We start from the raw sequence: 21,283 nt of genomic DNA, 5'->3' as shown, positions 1-21,283 counted from the left end.
TTAAATAATTAGGTAGACCTTCAGGGGTGAGTTTAGGACACCCCACCCTAGATAAAGATCAGAAACTTTGTGAGTTTGGTCTTCACCATACAGGTGTGTGGAAACATGTCATGCCACAATCAAAAGAAATCTCTAAGGACCTCAGAAAAGCAGTTGCTGATGCTCATCAATTTTAGAAAGGGTTATGTAAGGATTGGACTTCAGCCCCAGTGACGAGTGACACATTGGACTTCAGCAACCCACTTCAGTGACGAGTGACACATGTTGCGCTGCCAGGTTGGGGGACACCGCACGCGTCGTGTCCAGGTTCTGCCCCCTGTGGCATGTCCCGCGAAGAGATGCATGAGGCACGCACTCTACCAAGCCGGGGGACACCGCACGCACCGCGCTCAGGCTCCGCCCCGTGACGTCACGGGTGATGTGCATCGCACACAAACTACGCGCCAGCGCCACATGGCTCTGAGAAGTCTGGCTCTCTCTAATTATTCCTCACCTGCTCTTCTCCCCGCCCCTAACAATCAGTGGACTGAATATGTCTGAGGGGGCGGTTCTCATTCATTACCCTGCAGCCTTGTACTAACCAGCTATTGGCTACCTGTTCCATAAATGCTCAGCCAACCCTGCTGCAAGTTGGCTGAGCATAAACTTCTGTTTATGTAACAAAGTGCTTGCCCCAAGCACCCTGCTGCCTAGCGTTTGCCTTCTTAACCCATGCCTTGCCTTTCTTGCTCCTGTTTGACTTCGGCTTGTATCTGGACCTCCGCCTTCTCTGATCCCTGACTTCATCTCGTATTTGGACTTGTACCTTCTCTTCTCCTGGACCCCGGCTCCGCACTACGACTAATCCGATCTCTCCTATCCTTGACAACGGCAAGTACAACGACCATTCTGACATCTCCTACCCTGACCCGGCTACACGACCTTCACTCTGCAATCCGGACTTGGTTGCTCGGTTGCAGGTCGGTGGTTACCAACATCCCCCCCTCAGCCTCGCGGTCCTGTTTGTGGTGAGCACCCATTACAGTATGCTTAGCCTCACAAACACGGACCCCGCTGAGGTGGGTCGAGTCCTGAATCTGCATTCTGACATGTTCAACCAGCTGGAGAAATATCTTGATCAGAACAGTCAGCGACTGAAAATATATGAAATATCATGTAATATGTGACTTTAAATACTGCTACAGTGTCTCGGGTGCCACACAAAACCCAGAAAAAGATAAAGGCGAAAAATAGACACAAGCGCAGATAAAGAAACAATTGTATGTAACTAAATCTAGCTAAAGTAGCTATTAGGGAAAAACCACAACCCACTTACTGTAGGTAAACCACAAAAACACTTTGCAAAATGAACCGCATGGATATGAGTCCCAAATGAAGTAGAATACAGTCCTAAAAATAAGAATAAATGCAATAATAGTGAAGTACTGTAAAACTGGGTTTATATACATGTAACACCCCTATCTCTCCCCCTCCCCCCCTGGTCAGAGGGACAGGGGGTACAGTAAAAAAGAGATATCAGTCTCCGTCACTTTAAACAGGTTTGGGACCTGAATAAAGGGTGTAAGTGCTCAGTGGTTTACCTGGTTGCATCAACAGGACAGGTTTTTCATCTCAGGGCAGACACAACAGATCCGAGCCGGCTTGTCTAAGGCATATGATGGAATAATTGTACAGGCGCCAAGAACTTTTCAACTTGGTTTATTATAACAGGGAAAAACACTCCTCAAAGGTAATCACACATTGTTGTGAAACAGAACAGGTTTTAGCATATCCAAAAAGGTTCTTCCAGCTCATAGCACTACGAGTCACATAGTGGCTCATCTCTATAAAGAGACTTTTGTCCTGCTTGACACAAACCCACTATCCGATAATCAGGAATTTTCAGCAGCCCACCCAGGCCTCTTCCAAGACCTGCGATGGAAGTTGGTAGTTCTTGGACACTATAGCAGTGTATAACCTCAATGGGGTCTGACAGGCAGCTCAGCAGGCAACCCACTTAACCTTACGCATTTCATTTCAAAAGAAACTTCATCAGGGGTATTCGCCCCTAGCAGCTTCCATCGCACACATAGCTCGGTGATTTCTATTCGAGTACACGGTACACGGACGCTTCCGATTCCATCGACGTCATCGGCTGGTGACGAGAAGGGGAAACCACTGAGCACGCCGGATCTCGGGGCGCTTTCAGCTGTTGCAGTGTTCACTAGCGGGGAGGCTGTAGACGCAGACATCTACCGTGATTGCGGTGCCGGGATTGTATCCCAATATGCTGAGTTACACTGCCATATTGTAAGTGGCTGCTCACCATTGCGTATATAAACCCAGTTATACAGTTCTTCACTATTATTGCATTTCTTCTTATTTTTAGGACCGTAATCTATCTCATTTGGGACTCATATCCCTGCAGCTCATTCTGCGAAGTGTTTTTGTGGTTTACCCAAGTGGTTTTTGGTTTTGCCCTAATAGCTACTATAGCTAGATTTAGTTACATTCATTTGATACAATTGCTTCTTTATCTGCGCTTGTGTCTATTTTTCTCCTCTCTTTCACCGAACGGACTAAATTAATGTTAGGATACCAGCACTATTAGTTAATATTAACTAATTAAGTTCACAATCACATAATCAATGTCTTATTTATATCACCAGCTTATATATTTACACTTTAAACATGATTAATATTCACATCACTTTTGATTAGGAATAATAATAATTAATATTTATTTAATGAATACACACCTTTATAGTTTAATTTAGTTTAACTTTGTACTATAGAAGTTAGCAATATTTAATTATATTTATTTACACCTACATTATGTATATTTACAAATAATTCTAATATTTAATACACACGAAACACCTTGTGAAATATATAGGTATGTTATCAATACTGTACTTCCTATATATGACACTTATCACTTTATGTTGTCAAAATTGTCAACACTAACACTCATTCAGTCTGTTCGCCCTGTCTGAGTGTTTGTCTTATCAATATGCCTCAACATATTAATGTGTGTGTTTTGTGTATGAACAAGTCTTTAACATTCCTTTCTGTCTCTTTCAGCCATTATATGGACTTAAGGGGGTTAAATCTAAGTCCTCCTCATGGAAAATGTATAGCAAATAACATATGGTATATTTGTAACATAACAGCTAATAATTTGTAACAGCTGAATTGTTCATATTTCATATAATCTCTCTTTATGCAATATGTTATTTATTTTATGAAGCAGCAATGCATTTGAGATTTTAATGTTCTGTGTCAATTAAAGTAATTGCAATGTTTTTATGTCGTGCACCTTTTAGGATTTAAATGCTAATTGTGTATAGTATAGTATTGTGACAGTATCAACAGGTGTGTTCAGGCATATAGAAGGACTCACAGGACAATGCTGAATGTATTCCTTGCAAGCGGCGAAATGCGTAGGGCCGTTCTGTTTGGTGGTTCCGGTAGTAACGTCATTTGAAGCGCTGTGTCTAGCCTCGCCACCCCAATCACGGACAACTTGGGAATCGCCTGCTCAGCTGTGTGTTGGCGTGCACATCAGCTTCCGAACGCCGAGGGTGCTCTCTTTCACGGCGCCACGTGAGCCCTACCCCTGCTCAACTGGGATACTGACTAACATCGCAACTCAGCCCTAAGGAGGCCGTTATAGTAGGGAGGTGATTCATCCTGGTTCCAGTGTTCCTGCAGCCACCGCAGAGCAGAGATACCTACCTGTTATCAGGTTATTCTACCATGTGATTTTAAACACCTTTTTGAGTGTGTGTGACGGGCAAGGATAACCAGGCTCCACAATAAAGGTTAAGCCCTCTGGTTACCCATGGGCCCCGTGTGTCCCTGGCAGCTACTTAGCACCACAAGCCAGGGGCCAGGTATCATTGCATGAAAAGTTAAAGTGACCCCTGCTTTTCCACTTTCCATGTTCCCTTTGCCCCAGACTCATGAAACTTGCTGTGTGTAAGTTTTAAGTGGGATATTTGGGTAGGAATGCAATCATTTTGTTTGCAGAAGTTCGGGGGCCGGAGCTACCGGTAGTCCCCTAATTCGCCCCGGCGAGCAGGCATGATTTGCCGGTACGCGGTGTGTATTACACCGGGGCTGCCCAGTGCCACCCCAGACTCCCTGGTTTTCGAGCCCAGATATCTCAGTCCTATTTCCCTTACAGCTATGAGTCTTCCCGAGGTCCCCCCCATGTATTAAAATATGTTTTATTGTGTTTTATACATTTCGTATACGTCTCTATGCAGTCAGCCCAGGCTTAAGGTGCAGCATGTCTGCATAGAGTCTGTAGTTCAAAGAGGAGAGGAGGTCCAGAAGTGAGAAAAACATTTGGTTGGCGAGGAAGGGCGATTGTCCAAGTCCGGAGAACAAAGGGCATCCTTTGGGACACATTTTGAGTCTCCTAAACTTGGCAGAGCCTGCCCAGCTGGTGGCAAAGAGTTAGCCAGGGGAGATACAGTTGTAGGCTGTAGTTCTCCCATTGGCTAATTCATATTTACCGCTCATCTGGCTTTTTGAGCCAGCTTGGCATGCCTCCTTCTCTGACGTCAGCCAGGAGATGAGCCCCTGTTTCTATTGGCTAGTGGAATAGGGTTCCCACGCTCTGATTGGTCGCTCCTCCTACCTCCATGCTAAGGATAGCTTAGCAGGGCGTGTGCAAGGAGTTGGCTGAGGCAGAGAAGCAGACCATCCAGTGACTTGTGTCAATGAAGCTAAGGCGGGCTTTTCAAAGTTGCTCTGTTGCAAATAGCAGAGCAACCGGCTTCGTTTTGAAGCTAGGAAAGTCTGACTCACAGTCCCAGCTTTTGCGGCCAAGTTCTACAAATCGAACGTAGCCATCGCGGTTAGTATTTCAAGCCGAAAAGAGGAACAGGAGAGCAGGGTGGCTATCCCATTCAGGGTAAGCCTACCGAAGCAGGGGCACTGCCCCTAGCAGGACCTAGATTTCTCCCCCAGACCCCCAGTAAGTGTGCCTTTCTCTGTATATTGTGTAGTTCTTCTTGTTGTACATGGGTTTACTGAAATATACTACATTTTGTTTACTATATATATTTGCATAATAGATGCAGTTGAAAAAAGACTATCAAGTTGAACCTATGCTAAATGTAGGCGACAGATACTTATCCTATATTTGTATTTACAATATTTTGATCTGGAGGGAGGCAAACAAAAACAACTGAAACATCCAATGCTGTCTCATGAGGGGGAAATTAAATTTCTTCCTGACTCCAATAATGGCAATCACATTTTCTGGGATTTCCTGGGATGCTGCCTGAGCACCAAGAGAAAAAGAGTGTATGAGATCCTTGATGTAGAATAAAGAAACTCGTTTGTCTAAATAAAGTTCCGGGTGCTCTTTCGTTCAACCAACACTTGCAACACCAGCCTGAACGTATGACGACACCCTGAGAAAGGTAACCCAACCACACTGAGCATGTATGCCTAAATCACACTATCTGTACGTAACACTCCTTTGGGCCGGGCAAGGAGGGGTTACATACAGTAGCATATCCCATCAAACATTTTCTTCGTACTTTTACCTCTTCTGCTAATTTATATCCACAAGGTCTAAATTTTCATCATTCCCTTCATAAACACCTTCCCTTAGAATAGGTTTTAAATAAAGTTTAACATATACTTCACCACCTCTTGTATTTGCCCGTTCACTCTGAAAAAGGGAATAACCCTTTAAATTAACTGCCCAGTCATGAGTTTATATGGGATCACATACCTATGTTACCTCTTGGATACTTGGGTACATAGGTAATCAGCGTTATACTGCTACCACACCTGTCTCACTGTCTACTTCATGCACTCTCCAACATAACATATTTGATTTGATTAAAGGGTCTTTCTGAAAAGTGCCCATCTCCAAATCATAGGTGTATGTACCAAGCGTTATGAGTAGCTAAATTGCGTTTGTGTGCGCCTACAATATGTACTAACCTAAAATTCCTCCATATGCACAAGCAGCATCAACAAAATGTTCGTGCACAGAAACGGACTGCACTAATATAAAAGTTATTTAAAACCTATTATAAGGGACGATGTTTATGATGGGAATGCTGAAAATGTAGAGACCTTGTGGTTGTCCGCCATGTTAACACTAAAAAGGCTCTCAATAGTTTTAGCAGTGAAATGATGTTGCTATGTACAGTATTAACCACAACATTTATTTGAAGCATCACAGATGTTTCATTATACAGTTTACCAAAATGCAATATTTTCACAGTACTTTTTTAATGTTTGTATTACTTTTTAGCACTGACATTTTTTATGATATATAAGTTTCTAAACAGTCTCTAAAGCTCTCCATCTCCAAATAATAGTCTTATGCTGCCTTGGAAACAGCATATATAACTCTCTAACATTGCATAATTGACCATTTGAATTGTCTTTCTAAATACAGTAGTCTCCTTCTTCTAACTAGTTTTGTCCTGCCCTTGTTCTGCCTTGTCCTGCCCTTGTCCTGCCTTTGTTCTGCCTTGTCCTGCCTTTGTTCTGCCTTGTCCTGCCTTTGTTCTGCCTTGTCCTGTTCTTTGTTCTGCCTTGTCCTGCCTTTGTTCTGCCTTGTCCTGCCTTTGTTCTGCCTTGTCCTGCCTGTGTTCTGCCTTGTCCTGTCTTTGTTCTGCCTTGTCCTGCCTTTGTTCTGCCTTGTCCTGCCTTTGTTCTGCCTTGTCCTGTCTTTGTTCTGCCTTGTCCTGCCTTTGTTCTGCCTTGTCCTGTCTTTGTTCTGCCTTGTCCTGCCTTTGTTCTGCCTTGTCCTGCCCTTCTTCTGCCTTGTCCTGCCTTTGTTCTGTCTTGTCCTGCCTTTGTTCTGCCTTGTCCTGCCTTTGTTCTGCCTTGTCCTGTCTTTGTTCTGCCTTGTCCTGCCTTTGTTCTGCCTTGTCCTGTCTTTGCTCTGCCTTGTCCTGCCTTTGTTCTGCCTTGTCCTGCCTTTGTTCTGTCTTGTCCTGCCTTTGTTCTGCCTTGTCCTGCCTTTGTTCTGCCTTTGTTTTGCCTTGTCCTGCCTTGTCCTGTCTTTGTTCTGTCTTGTCCTGCCTTTGTTCTGCCTTGTCTTGCCTTGTCCTGCCTTTGTTCTGCCTTGTCCTGTCTTTGTTCTGCCTTGTCCTGTCTTTGTTCTGCCTTGTCCTGCCTTTGTTCTGCCTTGTCCTGTCTTTGTTCTGCCTTGTCCTGCCTTTGTTCTGCCTTGTCCTGCCTTTGTTCTGCCTTGTCCTGTCTTTGTTCTGCCTTGTCCTGTCTTTGTTCTGCCTTGTCCTGCCTTTGTCCTGCCTTGTCCTGCCTTTGTTCTGCCTTGTCCTGTCTTTGTTCTGCCTTGTCCTGCCTTTGTTCTGCCTTGTCCTGCCTTTGTTCTGCCTTGTCCTGTTCTTTGTTCTGCCTTGTCCTGCCTTTGTTCTGCCTTGTCCTGCCTTTGTTCTGCCTTGTCCTGCCTGTGTTCTGCCTTGTCCTGTCTTTGTTCTGCCTTATCCTGCCTTTGTTCTGCCTTGTCCTGCCTTTGTTCTGCCTTGTCCTGCCTTTGTTCTGCCTTGTCCTGTCTTTGTTCTGCCTTGTCCTGTCTTTGTTCTGCCTTGTCCTGCCTTTGTCCTGCCTTGTCCTGCCTTTGTTCTGCCTTGTCCTGTCTTTGTTCTGCCTTGTCCTGCCTTTGTTCTGCCTTGTCCTGCCTTTGTTCTGCCTTGTCCTGTTCTTTGTTCTGCCTTGTCCTGCCTTTGTTCTGCCTTGTCCTGCCTTTGTTCTGCCTTGTCCTGCCTGTGTTCTGCCTTGTCCTGTCTTTGTTCTGCCTTGTCCTGCCTTTGTTCTGCCTTGTCCTGCCTTTGTTCTGCCTTGTCCTGTCTTTGTTCTGCCTTGTCCTGCCTTTGTTCTGCCTTGTCCTGCCTTTGTTCTGCCTTGTCCTGCCTTTGTTCTGCCTTGTCCTGCCCTTCTTCTGCCTTGTCCTGCCTTTGTTCTGTCTTGTCCTGCCTTTGTTCTGCCTTGTCCTGCCTTTGTTCTGCCTTGTCCTGTCTTTGTTCTGCCTTGTCCTGCCTTTGTTCTGCCTTGTCCTGTCTTTGCTCTGCCTTGTCCTGCCTTTGTTCTGCCTTGTCCTGCCTTTGTTCTGTCTTGTCCTGCCTTTGTTCTGCCTTGTCCTGCCTTGTCCTGCCTTTGTTTTGCCTTGTCCTGCCTTGTCCTGTCTTTGTTCTGTCTTGTCCTGCCTTTGTTCTGCCTTGTCCTGCCTTGTCCTGCCTTTGTTCTGCCTTGTCCTGTCTTTGTTCTGCCTTGTCCTGTCTTTGTTCTGCCTTGTCCTGTCTTTGTTCTGCCTTGTCCTGCCTTTGTTCTGCCTTGTCCTGTCTTTGTTCTGCCTTGTCCTGCCTTTGTTCTGCCTTGTCCTGCCTTTGTTCTGCCTTGTCCTGCCTTTGTTCTGCCTTGTCCTGTCTTTGTTCTGCCTTGTCCTGTCTTTGTTCTGCCTTGTCCTGTCTTTGTTCTGCCTTGTCCTGCCTTTGTCCTGCCTTGTCCTGCCTTTGTTCTGCCTTGTCCTGTCTTTGTTCTGCCTTGTCCTGCCTTTGTTCTGCCTTGTCCTGTTCTTTGTTCTGCCTTGTCCTGCCTTTGTTCTGCCTTGTCCTGCCTTTGTTCTGCCTTGTCCTGCCTGTGTTCTGCCTTGTCCTGTCTTTGTTCTGCCTTGTCCTGCCTTTGTTCTGCCTTTGTCCTGTCTTTGTTCTGTCTTGTCCTGCCTTTGTTCTGCCTTGTCCTGCCTTGTCCTGCCTTTGTTCTGCCTTGTCCTGTCTTTGCTCTGCCTTGTCCTGTCTTTGTTCTGCCTTGTCCTGCCTTTGTTCTGTCTTGTCCTGCCTTTGTTCTGCCTTGTCCTGCCTTGTCCTGCCTTTGTTTTGCCTTGTCCTGCCTTGTCCTGTCTTTGTTCTGTCTTGTCCTGCCTTTGTTCTGCCTTGTCCTGCCTTGTCCTGCCTTTGTTCTGCCTTGTCCTGTCTTTGTTCTGCCTTGTCCTGTCTTTGTTCTGCCTTGTCCTGCCTTTGTTCTGCCTTGTCCTGCCTTTGTTCTGCCTTGTCCTGTCTTTGTTCTGTCTTGTCCTGCCTTTGTTCTGCCTTTGTTCTGCCTTGTCCTGTCTTTGTTTTGCCTTGTCCTGTCTTTGTCCTGTCTTGTCCTGCCCTTGTTCTACCTTGTCCTGTCTTTGTTTTGCCTTGTCCTGCCTTTGTTCTGCCTTTGTTCTGCCTTGTCCTGTCTTTGTTTAGCCTTGTCCTGCCTTTGTTCTGCCTTTGTTCTGCCTTGTCCTGTCTTTGTTCTGCCTTGTCCTGCCTTTGTTCTGCCTTGTCCTGCCTTTGTTCTGCCTTGTCCTGCCTTTGTTCTGCCTTGTCCTGTCTTTGTTCTGCCTTGTCCTGCCTTTGTTCTGCCTTTGTTCTGCCTTTGTTCTGCCTTTGTTCTGCCTTGTCCTGTCTTTGTTTTGCCTTGTCCTACCTTTGTTCTGCCTTTGTTCTGCCTTGTCCTGCCTTTGTTCTGCCTTGTCCTGCCTTTGTTCTGCCTTGTCCTGCCTTTGTTCTGCCTTGTCCTGCCTTTGTTCTGCCTTGTCCTGTCTTTGTTCTGTCTTGTCCTGCCCTTGTTCTACCTTGTCCTGCCTTTGTTCTGCCTTGTCCTGTCTTTGTTCTGCCTTGTCCTGCCTTTGTTCTGCCTTGTCCTGTCTTTGTCCTGCCTTTGTTCTGCCTTTGTTCTGCCTTGTCCTGTCTTTGTTCTGCCTTGTCCTGCCTTTGTTCTGCCTTTGTTCTGCCTTGTCCTGCCTTTGTTCTGCCTTGTCCTGCCTTTGTTCTGCCTTGTCCTGCCTTTGTTCTGCCTTGTCCTGCCTTTGTTCTGCCTTGTCCTGTCTTTGTTCTGCCTTGTCCTGCCTTTGTTCTGCCTTGTCCTGCCTTTGTTCTGCCTTGTCCTGCCTTTGTTCTGCCTTGTCCTGCCTTTGTTCTGCCTTGTCCTGCCTTTGTTCTGCCTTGTCCTGCCTTTGTTCTGCCTTGTCCTGCCTTTGTTCTGCCTTGTCCTGTCTTTGTTCTGCCTTGTCCTGCCTTTGTTCTGCCTTGTCCTGCCTTTGTTCTGCCTTGTCCTGTTCTTTGACGGACTTGAAAACAGACACCACATTATTATTTATCGTTATTTTTTCTAGATGGCATACACACTTACATAGGATGCAAAAAACAGCTCCAGATTACAGGACATTCTGATAGTTTTCATCAAATTCACATTTCCCCCACAATCCAAAACCAAGAGACTTTAGGTACAGCAACAACAGAATCAGAACCAATACAGATACTGTACTTCTAAAAGAAAAAAGCAGGATTATTCTGGTGTTCTTATACTTGAGCATGACATTCCTGGGGTATGTCAGTGGGACTTATTTATCATTGAAAAAAATCCCATTTGTGTTAATAGGAAATAATTTATTTAAAAAATGTGTTGCAGTTTTTCTGCCCAGTTTCACTCTGCTTTTCCAAGACAGTAGACTTTAATAATAATAATAATAATAATAATAATAATAATAGCATGTTCTTGTATAGCGCTGCTAGTTTTACGTAGCGCTTTACAGAGACATTTTGCAGGCCCAGGTCCCTGCCCCGTGGAGCTTACAATCTATTCTTTGGTGCCTAAGGCACAGGGAGATAGAGTGACTTGCCCAAGGTCACAAGGAGCCGACACTGGGAATTGAATCAGGCTCCCCTGCTTCAAACTCAGTGCTAGAGTCGGTGTCTTTACTCATTGAGCCACTCCTGCTCCTTGTTAAAAATAAATAAATAGACCTTGTATGTTACGTATGCATGAATACCCTAACAGAGTAAGAAACCCCACAGCTAATCTCCTCCTTTTCCTTCCACATCATCCTGATACGAGTCTTCTCAGTGACAATACTCACTGGTTACTCCTGTAGTATCTCACTACCTTTCTACGGATATTACAATGGCAAAGTTACTGCAATGTGAAGATGGACTAAATGCATAATTAAAGAGGTGAACATATCTTTGTGTTATCAGATCAACCACAATCCTAATTATTGAGAATAAAAGTTGTTGTTGAATACTAGAAGTGACTAATATTGTAAATTATTATGAAATAAAAAGTGGTTTTATAAATGTTTTGTTTTTGTAATCACACAAATACCTTTTTACACCAACAGTAAGTATTATCTATTCCTGCTCGTACCTCTTCAATAAGCCAATTCAACCTACACAGATCCGCTACAGTAAACACAGCTGTCATCCAATACATTTAGATAATGACCACAATAAAATGGTGTTACCTTTACTAATTACCCCATTTCCTGCTCCTTTAGACTCCTCGAATGTACCATCTTCACATTTAGTCTGGTAAAGAAAAACAAAATACAGGTAAACAATTAAAATTCTCGTCCAATAGCTTTTCACATACAGCGTTTTAGGAGGGAAACCCTGTAATTAGTAGGAAGATAAAATGGGAGACAATTAACAAGCCTATTTGCATGACTGCATTGGCCTAATTCTCATGGGTAATCTCTGTATGTGTAGTATAGAGAGTATGGGCTCCATTCACATTTACATAAATATGCTTAGCTTGTATGGCACATGCACTGCTATCTCCTAAAACACGATGCATCTATCTCCATTCAGAGATACTCCATTTTTAGGAAAGATTAGGTCAAAAAGAGGAGGAGGGGTGTTACTTTATATTGAAGACTCCTTACAATTTACACTGATAAATTCACCCCCAAGCCCTATTCTCTTTTAAAATACTAGTTGGAAAAAGTGCCTCCCCTTCTCTAAGCCTGTTCATATTGCTGGCCTCTACCGGCGCCTGTAGCCCCACTATAATCCTTGACTGATATCACTCACTTTCTTGGCACAATTTCCTCTCTGAATGGGAAGTGTGAGCTGTTAATTTTTGGCAATTTTAACCTCAATTGGCTTGACCCAAAAACAACAAAATCTGGACAAAACTCATGTCACTAAAAGTATCAGAACTAATTTCCCAACCCACACAGACAAACCTAAAATCTCACAAACATTCCTCGCTAGACTGGATTCTCTTCTCTTGTCCCAACAGAATTCAAACCTCTGGCATCCTTCCTGACATTTTCAGTGATCATGCAATAGTGTTCTGTGTAAGGAAAATCAGACCAATCCAATCAAGCCCTAAAATACTACTAACAGTTTCTGGCGGATCCTACCAGCTGCCCTTGGTACAGAATCAACGTAATACCTTGCCCCGATTCTGTGCTCGATTATTTCTTAACAGTTCTTAAAACTCTGTTTCCCATGCTCTGCTACGCAGCATAAGAGTATTAGTGGCCCACCTTCCATTGGTTACAACCGACCTTATTTCGCTTTACTATTTTAGGTTTGCCTTGTGATAAAAAAAATACAAAGTAATAGGCTCTATCAAGAATCTTAACTACAGATGCCAGCGGAATACATGCACAAGGCAAACACGACTAGCAAAAGTCCAATATTACACTGACAATCTTTATCAAAATACATAGGTCATCAACAATATATTCCAGCCTTCTGGCCATTAACATCCATCTAGTATTAAATAGGATGACAGTACCCTGACAAATCACACTGACATTGCAAATGCATTCACTGAATACTTTGCGGGGTGGGCTACTTCCGTACTATCAAAGCACAACCCTAACTACAATCACGAAGCTCAACCTGTGAAAACTCCTATAGCCTCACCTCCTCCCAACAGTGCTCACAATTTAAAATGTTTCCAGTATCCGAAGAGGAGATTATATAGGAATTCATTACAATAAAACGAAACAATGCGTACTTGACCTCGTGCAATCAAATTTTCTAAAACCATTATACTGCTTTGTTCTACAATGTAACTACAACACACATCACTGCAAAATGCTCCAAGAACTAGGTTGGCTTTCTCTTGAGTCCAGTCACAAAGTACATTTTTCCTGTCTTGCTGTCAGGAAATAGCCCTGACATCCATGTTCCTAATTCTCCCTCTCCTCTCAGTTCCTTTCTGTCCACCGGCTGTGCTGCTGTTTTCTGTCTGCTCTGGGGTTCCTCTGTTGCTCCTGTCCTCTGTCCTTATAATTTCCTGTTTCCTGTTTCTCCTTGCCTTTGTTTTGTGTCAGACTCCTTATGCCTGTGCCCATGCTTCTGCCGCAGCTTTTGTTCCTGTATCTGTTCTGTTTCGTGTTGGAGTCCGGAACCTTTATAAAAGGCCCTTGCTGGTAATCTGGCTTGTCCCTGTTTGTTCCCTGCTTCCTGGTTGCAGTCCCTGTTCCCTAGTCTAAGTCCCTGCTCCCTAGTATCCGTTCCTGCTGCCCTGTCCTGCTCCTGCCTTCCTGTTGCCAAACACTGCGTGTGACCCCGATGTTCCTGTTTGCCGCCTGCCACCGACTTCAGCCCGTGACCCCAACAATCTTTGCCTGCTTCTGCTTCAGGAGTCTCACCCTTGACACTTGCCTTCAAATACTTTCTGTGCAAGCTGCCCGCCTATCTGAGCAAAATAATCATTCCTAAAACAGGCAGCTCTTATCACCTGAAATCTGACTTCAAAAGACTGTTCACAGTCCTAAAGTTCAACAAAGTATCCGGCCACTTCTCCTTCTTTTACTGTGCACCCCACACCTGGAATAATCTACCGGAGACTCTCAAAACCGCCTCCAGTTTAAATTCTTCTAAGACTTCAGCTGTCTCACATTTTAATCTTGTCTGTAACGATTGCATACGCCTATAACATATATTTTATAAATAAAGAGATATTAACAGGATTTGGTATTCGGGTCAATAGTTTGGGGTAATTTGGTGCAAGGGCGGAAGCCTTGATGTAGCCAAGAAGCGGGGAGCGAGTCTTAGGCTGGTGATATGGTATATGCCAGGGGTGGGCAATCTTTTGAAGCTGCAAACCCCGGCCTCCTCCCTTCACTCCTCGCGCCCCCCTTACCTCTAGGTCGGCATCAAATGACGCAGCGGGGTCATGTGATGTGATGTCACGTGACCCCGCTGCGTCATTTGGCACTGTGTTGCCATGGCGACGGGCGTCAAACGACGCCGCGGGTCACGTGACGCATCACGCCAGCCATGTGAACCTCGGTAAGTTCAGTTGCAGAGGCCTCACACGCTCCCACGGCATTTCATTTCAATGCCTTGGGGAAGAGCGAGGGGCCTCTGCAACCTCCCGCGCCCTCCCAGACAAATCCCGCGCCCCCCAGGGAGGCATGCCCCAAGTTTGTGCACCCCACGTATAGGCGATCTCTCTCGCTTGTGCCAATGATAATTGCCTGACTTCCTATAACAGTGCATGTAGTGTAGGCGCACACACGGCAGAGAGCTATGGCCCGGCCGCAAATTGAAAAGACAACATTTTTTTTGTCTTTTCAAGTGTGGCCGCGTGATGTCAGCGTCACGTGAAGTGGTTCCGCCAATGAGGGTGAACCAGCTTTGTGACGCATCAGCCACGCCTCCCCATCTCTTCCCCAATCTCCTGCTGGGATAACCACCAATCGCTGGGGCTGCAGGAGTGTTCAAGGCTGTGCGCGCGCACGCCAGCAATATAATAAAGGTCTTAGACAAATAGAAATACGAGTGAATGTTCTAATAAAGACTTGAAATCAGTGCGGGCAGGCGGCAAGTTAGACCCGGGGAACTTAAGGCAGCAGACCAGGTAACTGAGGTTCCTCCCGATGCAGTATGCTCTGAAACCACCTGCTCTTCGTTAAAGGTTTTAGACCCATGCCTTTACAAATTCAGGCCTTTCCATTCAAGTGTTTACCCCCAAAATTCAGGGCTTTAGCAATAAAAATAGTTCTTATTTTATTGCAGTTTGTAAGGTGCATTGCGAATTAGGATGTGCATTGATATCGTGCAGCTTTCTTCACAAGACGTATCTTAATATATAAAATCGAAAGGTTGGTACTAGCTGCGGTGAATCTGATTGGTCCTTAGCCTCTGGCCAATCAGATTGGTGGCTCTATGACGTCACCCGGCTCTATGACGTCACCCAACTCCCTCTCCCTCCCCCCCACCGGCTCCCGGACGGAGGGGAAGCGCGGCGCGGCCCTCCTGCTCCAGCCGCCAATGCTCACCTCCCTCCCTCCCCGGCGGGGGGACAGGCAGTGGGCAGGCAGCCTCCGGAAGGACCCCCTTCCTCCTGCAGCTGCCCCCGGTAAGATGGCGGTGCACAGCGGACAGGCGGGGGGTGGTATTCAGTCAGGAGAGGGGGGGGGAGTTAGTCAGGAGAGAGGGAGGGAGGGAGTTAGGAGAGAGGGTGGGGGAGGGAGTCAGGAGAGAGAGTGGGGGAGAGAGTCAGGAGAGGGGGGGAGAGAGGAAGTCAGGAGAGAGGGGGGGAGAGAGGGAGTCAGGAGAGGGGGGGAGAGGGAGTCAGGAGAGAGGGGGGGAGAGAGGGAGTCAGGAGAGAGGGGGGAGGGGAGGGAGTCAGGAGAGAAGGGGGGGAAGCCTGAACAGCTGTGAAGAGGGGGGAAGGGAATTGAGAGGGAGGATGGGGGAGGCAGAACATTACATCACGGGCAACGCCGGGTATATCAGCTAGTTTATTATAAAAGTCATAAAAAAACAAACACATCCTTACAGTGCAGGAGTAAACACTGTGTTATGAGGGTCACACTCTATGCATCATAAATTCCTGCTGCTTTTGAGTTTCTGTGGCACTATAATAAGCTGATATTAGATTAAAGTGTAATAGCCGGGGGCAGTGGGTCTTATGGAGTAATGTATTACATTTCATATCCTGTTCATCCATATGGCTTATATTGCTTTCCTAGAGTTCATATGCATTGACTTACTCTGCTCCAAAAATGATGAATCACTGTTCTAAAAATTGCTTTAAGGAAACGCTTCTAGCAGATACATTTATCCTGTCATCTGCTGAATACCTGTCTGCTCACGGAAACGTTTCACTGGTCGGTGCTTACTGAGGCATGGAAGTTTCTGCCAAACCAAATACATTAGAACCTCGGTTAAATCTAATAAATGTAGTCTGAAGGATTACTTGAGTGGCCAGAGCCTTTGATGTTCCAATCCCAGCTCTGCTTGTGACTTTGGCAAGTTACTTTATCCCGCTGTGCTTTAAACGCAAAATAATCTGAGGCAGGAACTCACTGTGCCTGCAAAATCCTATACATTTCTGTATATGAAAAAATATCCCATCCTTACATCCTCTCTAACCATCCACTTCAAGCTCAACGGTGTTTAAGAGAAGCCCATTTGAACCGGTGCCCCTGACAATGAAAACCCGTACCGCACTCTCTGCTGGGCGAGGATTCAGAACGCTGTGACGTCTTTTTTACTGCATTATACAAATTTTATTATTTTGTTTTTTTTTTTTAACTAAAGAAAATTATAATGATGTTTCAAATCACCTGCAATACACCTTAAGAAATCATTTTCACAGCATCCATACTGACCAACGCGTGAACATTTTTCAAGGGAAGGTAGAAAAATTATATACACCGTGTTCAGGAAAAAAGGGATCCCTCCTTTTGTTTTTCATCATACAGTAGCTGATATATTTCTCACTCAATCCCCATGAAAATGTGCACAATTGTAGGTCTGTTATGTAGATACTTAATTATATTATATATTAGTTATATTAACACTATATAAGAAGCACAGTGTATACAATCAAGTGATGTTAACTAAATTGATGTCACTGTATAATGTCAACAAATAGCAGATACACTGCAGGAGGTACATTATTCATTAAACGAGAAATAGGCGTTTTTCCTTCGTAGGTAGACATGGGCGAATCTCCTGGATTTTCTCATATTTCCACCCCCCCCCTCCCCCAAATCATTTTCATGGTGTAAAATCTGCAAACAGATTTGGTCAGTTTTAAGCCATGCGGATTAATCAAAAACTGCCATTGGATACAACCCGTAGACAGATTTGTAGAATCTAATCTTCAGATTCAGCAATCTGTTGGTGGATTCTTAAGAATCCGCCAACAGATTGCTGAGCCAACAGATTGGATTCTACAAATCCGTCCATGGGTTTGCGGAATCCGCAGAGTATATTGGCAATAATAATTTAAAAAAAACGCAAAACACGAATCGCCCTTTTTGAGATTGATTCGCTGAAATCCACGGACCAAAGGAACCAGGCGATCCACTATGGATCCAAATTCGCCCACAAAATTCGCCCATCTCTATTCATAGCTCGTAAATGTGTTAAACTGTTGTGATCTAATCTGAAACACTAAGATTACTACAAAGTATGGTTCAAAGTGTGTGTTCAAAATTTCCTCCTTCTGCTTAACCGCCCGCCCAAAGACGAGAACCCCACTGCCTGGTTGCATAAATCGATAGCTTTGATCGGCTGCTCTCACTCGTGAATGATACAGATTTATTTTTTCAGTCTTACTGGTGACCATCCTTTAACAGGAAATATTTTACGTACAGTAAGTGTTTTGGACCATAATTCAAACACTTTATATCGCGCTTATCTACTTCGCTAAACACCCTTTTGTAACTATGCACTTGATTGAGGTCATCATGCCGTCACCAATTCCAAATAATATTTATTAGATTATCAAATAATTATTTCATGTAATCTACTCAGACAGACCGATAATTGCTCAAATTGTCCTGACAGTTTAATGATTTTTCTGCAAAGATGACGAAAAATAAAAGGGGGTCCTGTTTTATCTGAACACTGTATATTCTTTAGTGAATTATGAAGGAGTCTCCAACATAAAAATGGAGAGTTCCTCAGTGACTTCTCCTGGATTTATATTGCAAGGGGACTTGGTAAGAGTACCTCCTCGTTGCAGACTCAGATGCTTTGTTTCTAGAATGTTTAACCCAGGGAATGGTTTCTATATTGCTCTGGCCATTTTAAAGATTTGGACACCTTCTAACGATTGTCAGACTCGGCAGGATCAGAGCCCTTCACTAACTCTCTGACGCACAGCCCGAATGCTCAGAAGACGAAAAGTACGTTCTTCTTGCTGATGGGAGTAAAACACCATTGAGACTCTACAATAGAATGTGAATACTACCTCGGATATGGAGCATGAGACATCTGGGCATCTCTTGAGGGGACTCACTTCAGCTAGGGATGGATCATAGTGCTCTAAAATGGGTCCTGTCTAAAGCAACCCCTTCTGGCAGACCTTGGAGGTGGTACTTACACCTGCTCTAGTTCGATTCTAGTGTAACGCACTGAGAATAGAGTGCCTAATTTCTTCTTCTGAAACCGTTTACCAGAAAAAGGAGAAGGCTTTGATTCCATATCACCCAGAGCATTACACGCTATTCTGCCTATGCGACCAGGCAATATGTGGCTACCAAATCAGAACTTCAAATGCTGCAAACGAACGATCGTGAAATTGGTGGATTTCATGGGTTCTTTATCGAGAACAGCAAGAGGATTTTTTTTATTAATTTAGTTTTTTGTGGACTTTTTCATAAAATAGGTGGAAATCTTCACTAGTCAATAGGTAATGGTTAAAACCACAGCAGAAAAGTTGACAAAGGAACTGTTCCCACAGCATGGGGCTCCACAGATCTTCATTTCTGATAGAGGTACCAAATTCACAAGTGTTGTTTTTGAAGAAGGAGGCTCTTTACGCATTCAGCATAAGATTATCTCCCACAGTCTAATTTGACAAAAAGTATTAACTGCACAATAAAAACGGCATAAAGGGTTTAGTCACTAAACACCATGAAGATTGGGATGGACTCCTTCCATTTTTGGGATTTTCTCTACATTGCTGGAACAGAAGAATCCCCTGCCTTTAAGTATAGGAGAGAAGTGTGCACCCCCTTGGACTTGACCATTCAACCTTCTCTTACTGCGGGTTTCCCAGTAAGGAAAAAAGCTACTTTTGATCCTAGATGACACCTATGCATTAGTCAGGACACGATTGGGTACAGCCCACCAAATCCAAAACCATGGACCATGGGAGACAAGAGCTTTCTTTCAAGGTGGCGGATCTTGTGAAAGAATGCACATATTCTAGGTCTGATAGCAAAAGAGGTCTCACTGCCACGTTTGCTCTTACATTTCTGGGCGAATACATAGTATTCTCAAAGATATCAGCTACTCATTTCTTGTTTGTGACACTTCCTCACTGGACTTGGGATAATGTGACTGAACGATAGTGGTAGTCTGGATGCACTACTGGTCTGTAGTCTTCTGGAATTCAAGAGCTCAAAATCGAGTGGCGACAAAGATGATGACATGTCTATCTAATCTATTTCACACTCTGTCTGATGGAACCTCAGACTCAGAGTACATCTGGTGGGTCCATTTCTTAAATAAATCATGTCAAACTAGGAGTACCGTAGCTAAAGTTTGCAAATGCCCTTGCACACTCCGTGGTATCATTTGCTTCACAGCATGAGGACATCTCTGATTCCACAGCAGTCAGTAAGGGTGTAAACTTGTTTTGAGCAGAGGGGAACCTGTGCTATATATGCCTAACCCTTCTAATGAGGCATCAAGATGATTCTCTATTTACTCCAGAAGTCCCTTTGCCATAATGTCTGAGTGATAGTAGTTACCCGAGACTGTCAATTGAACAGATGGAGCAATCCTTATCGAACTACTCGTTGAGTAATCATTATTAAGTCTTCATGACAGTTTTTCTAAATATTTTCTGTGCTATTCTTTCACATGTGCTCCATGCTTTTATGCTTATTCTATGCATGTTGTTGCCCACTGTTCTTATTGAATTGTTTTAGCATCCGAGGACGGCCGATGTGAGAATGGGACTGTAATGATTCTCCTCCCTTTATGAGTTATGGGGCTATGGGTATGAGGATAATGCGCATGACCAGAAATACATGGTTACGTAGTATTCTGCCACTAGATGGCAGAGTTAGTTGTTCCAGTATTAAGTAGAATATCCGAGTCTTTGCTAAAACGGAGATGTGAGTACAACAGTAAACACTTAGTGAACAAGATCTGTTTGGATTATTGTCTCGGACCCGGGAGAGCTAACCAAGGACATTACAAACATCACAATAGAAAAAATAGGCTAAAGCGCTCCAATGCCAGGAATTAAAGAATAATATTAGCCAAAACCACTTCATCCAAGGTATAAGGAATGAGTAATAGTATTAGTACATAATGACCACTTGTATGGGTACTATCCTCCTGAAGACAGGTGGTAGAAGGTACAAGCCCACCCACAATCAGTCTCAAATTGTCTGTGTAGAAATCATCCCCCTATTGCCTTAATGTAATTCATCTTTCACACTTGTGCAAGACAACACCCACCTTTGAAAAACAATTTGGTTTAACTACGCTCACATGTGCTAATTAAGTTTGTTGTACCAACCAGGTGACTTTCTACATGTATATAAGTAAACTTACAACAGCCATTGCTGCTAGCAGCCTTTGCTCTTAAGCAGAAATGCTTTTAAGTAGAAATCTTTAAAGTAGTGGAAGTTTAAAAAAGGAAGTTCAAAAAGAAGTGGAAAAAGTGGACACACTCTACTGCTTCTGATTCCTGCATTTGAACTACGCTGGAAAGGAGGTTATCATCCCACTCTGCACATCTCAACACATTACTATTGCTGTGATGCCACCTTTACTTTTTATATTTACTGTAACCTCACTTATTTTCAAATTATGCACTTCCTTCCACCAGCCTCATGTCTCTAACTCTATTCATATTTCGCCATCTCTCCTTACTTCACCACTTCTCAGTTCACATGAACTCCTCTCTTACCTGCGCCCTCTGTCACCACACAGTTATGCCGCCTGCACTAAAACACACCCCTACAAATCATCCTCACACATTCTCTTTCTGTCCATGCTTCTCCTCCTTGCTTCTGGGGATATCTCTCCCAATCCTGGTCCCTGCCTTATTTCTACTTGCTCTCGTCCTCGCCTTCCACATGCAACTTCTACTCCTTCTGGTGTCAACCCCTCTAACCTCATACCCATCCCCTGCCACCCTCCCTCCTCTCTCCCTTTCTCCTGTGCACTTTGGAATGCTCGCTCCCTCTCTAACAAGTTCCTCTCTGTGCATGACTTCTTTCTCTCTCACTCCCTGCTTCTCTTTGCTATAACTGAGACCTGGCTCACTCAGTCTGACTCTGCTCTGGAAGCTGCCCTCTCCTATGGTGGCCTTTCCTTCTCCCACACTCTGCGCCCTGATGGCAGGGGTGGAGGCGTGGGGCTCCTGCTCTCCTCTCTCTGCCGTTACAGAACAGTTTCTATTCCCCCCTCTCTTGCTTTTCCCTCCTTCGAGGCTCACACAGTCCAGATCTTCTCTCCTCTCCCGGTCCATGTGGCGGTCATCTATCGCCCACCTTCCTCTACTCATCCCCCTTCTGCCTTTCTCTCTCACTTTGAATCCT

General features: G+C 44.5%; 1 protein-coding gene across 3 annotated transcripts in view; it reads right to left on the bottom strand.

Annotated features, from left to right (window-relative positions):
- Window positions 1–21,283, bottom strand: part of LOC142493916 (uncharacterized) — a 117,063-nt gene that overhangs the window by 46,095 nt on the left and 49,685 nt on the right. For all 3 annotated transcript variants that reach the window (XM_075598651.1, XM_075598650.1, XM_075598652.1), the window contains one exon: window positions 11,258–11,321. In XM_075598651.1, coding sequence (XP_075454766.1) covers window positions 11,258–11,321 — 64 coding nt within the window. The remainder of the gene's footprint in view (window positions 1–11,257; window positions 11,322–21,283) is intronic.

Source organism: Ascaphus truei, chromosome 4 (assembly GCF_040206685.1).
Source record: "Ascaphus truei isolate aAscTru1 chromosome 4, aAscTru1.hap1, whole genome shotgun sequence".
Classification (NCBI taxonomy): domain Eukaryota; kingdom Metazoa; phylum Chordata; class Amphibia; order Anura; family Ascaphidae; genus Ascaphus; species Ascaphus truei.
Note: the sequence above shows the minus strand (reverse complement) of the source record. Positions and strands in the feature narration are given on the sequence as shown.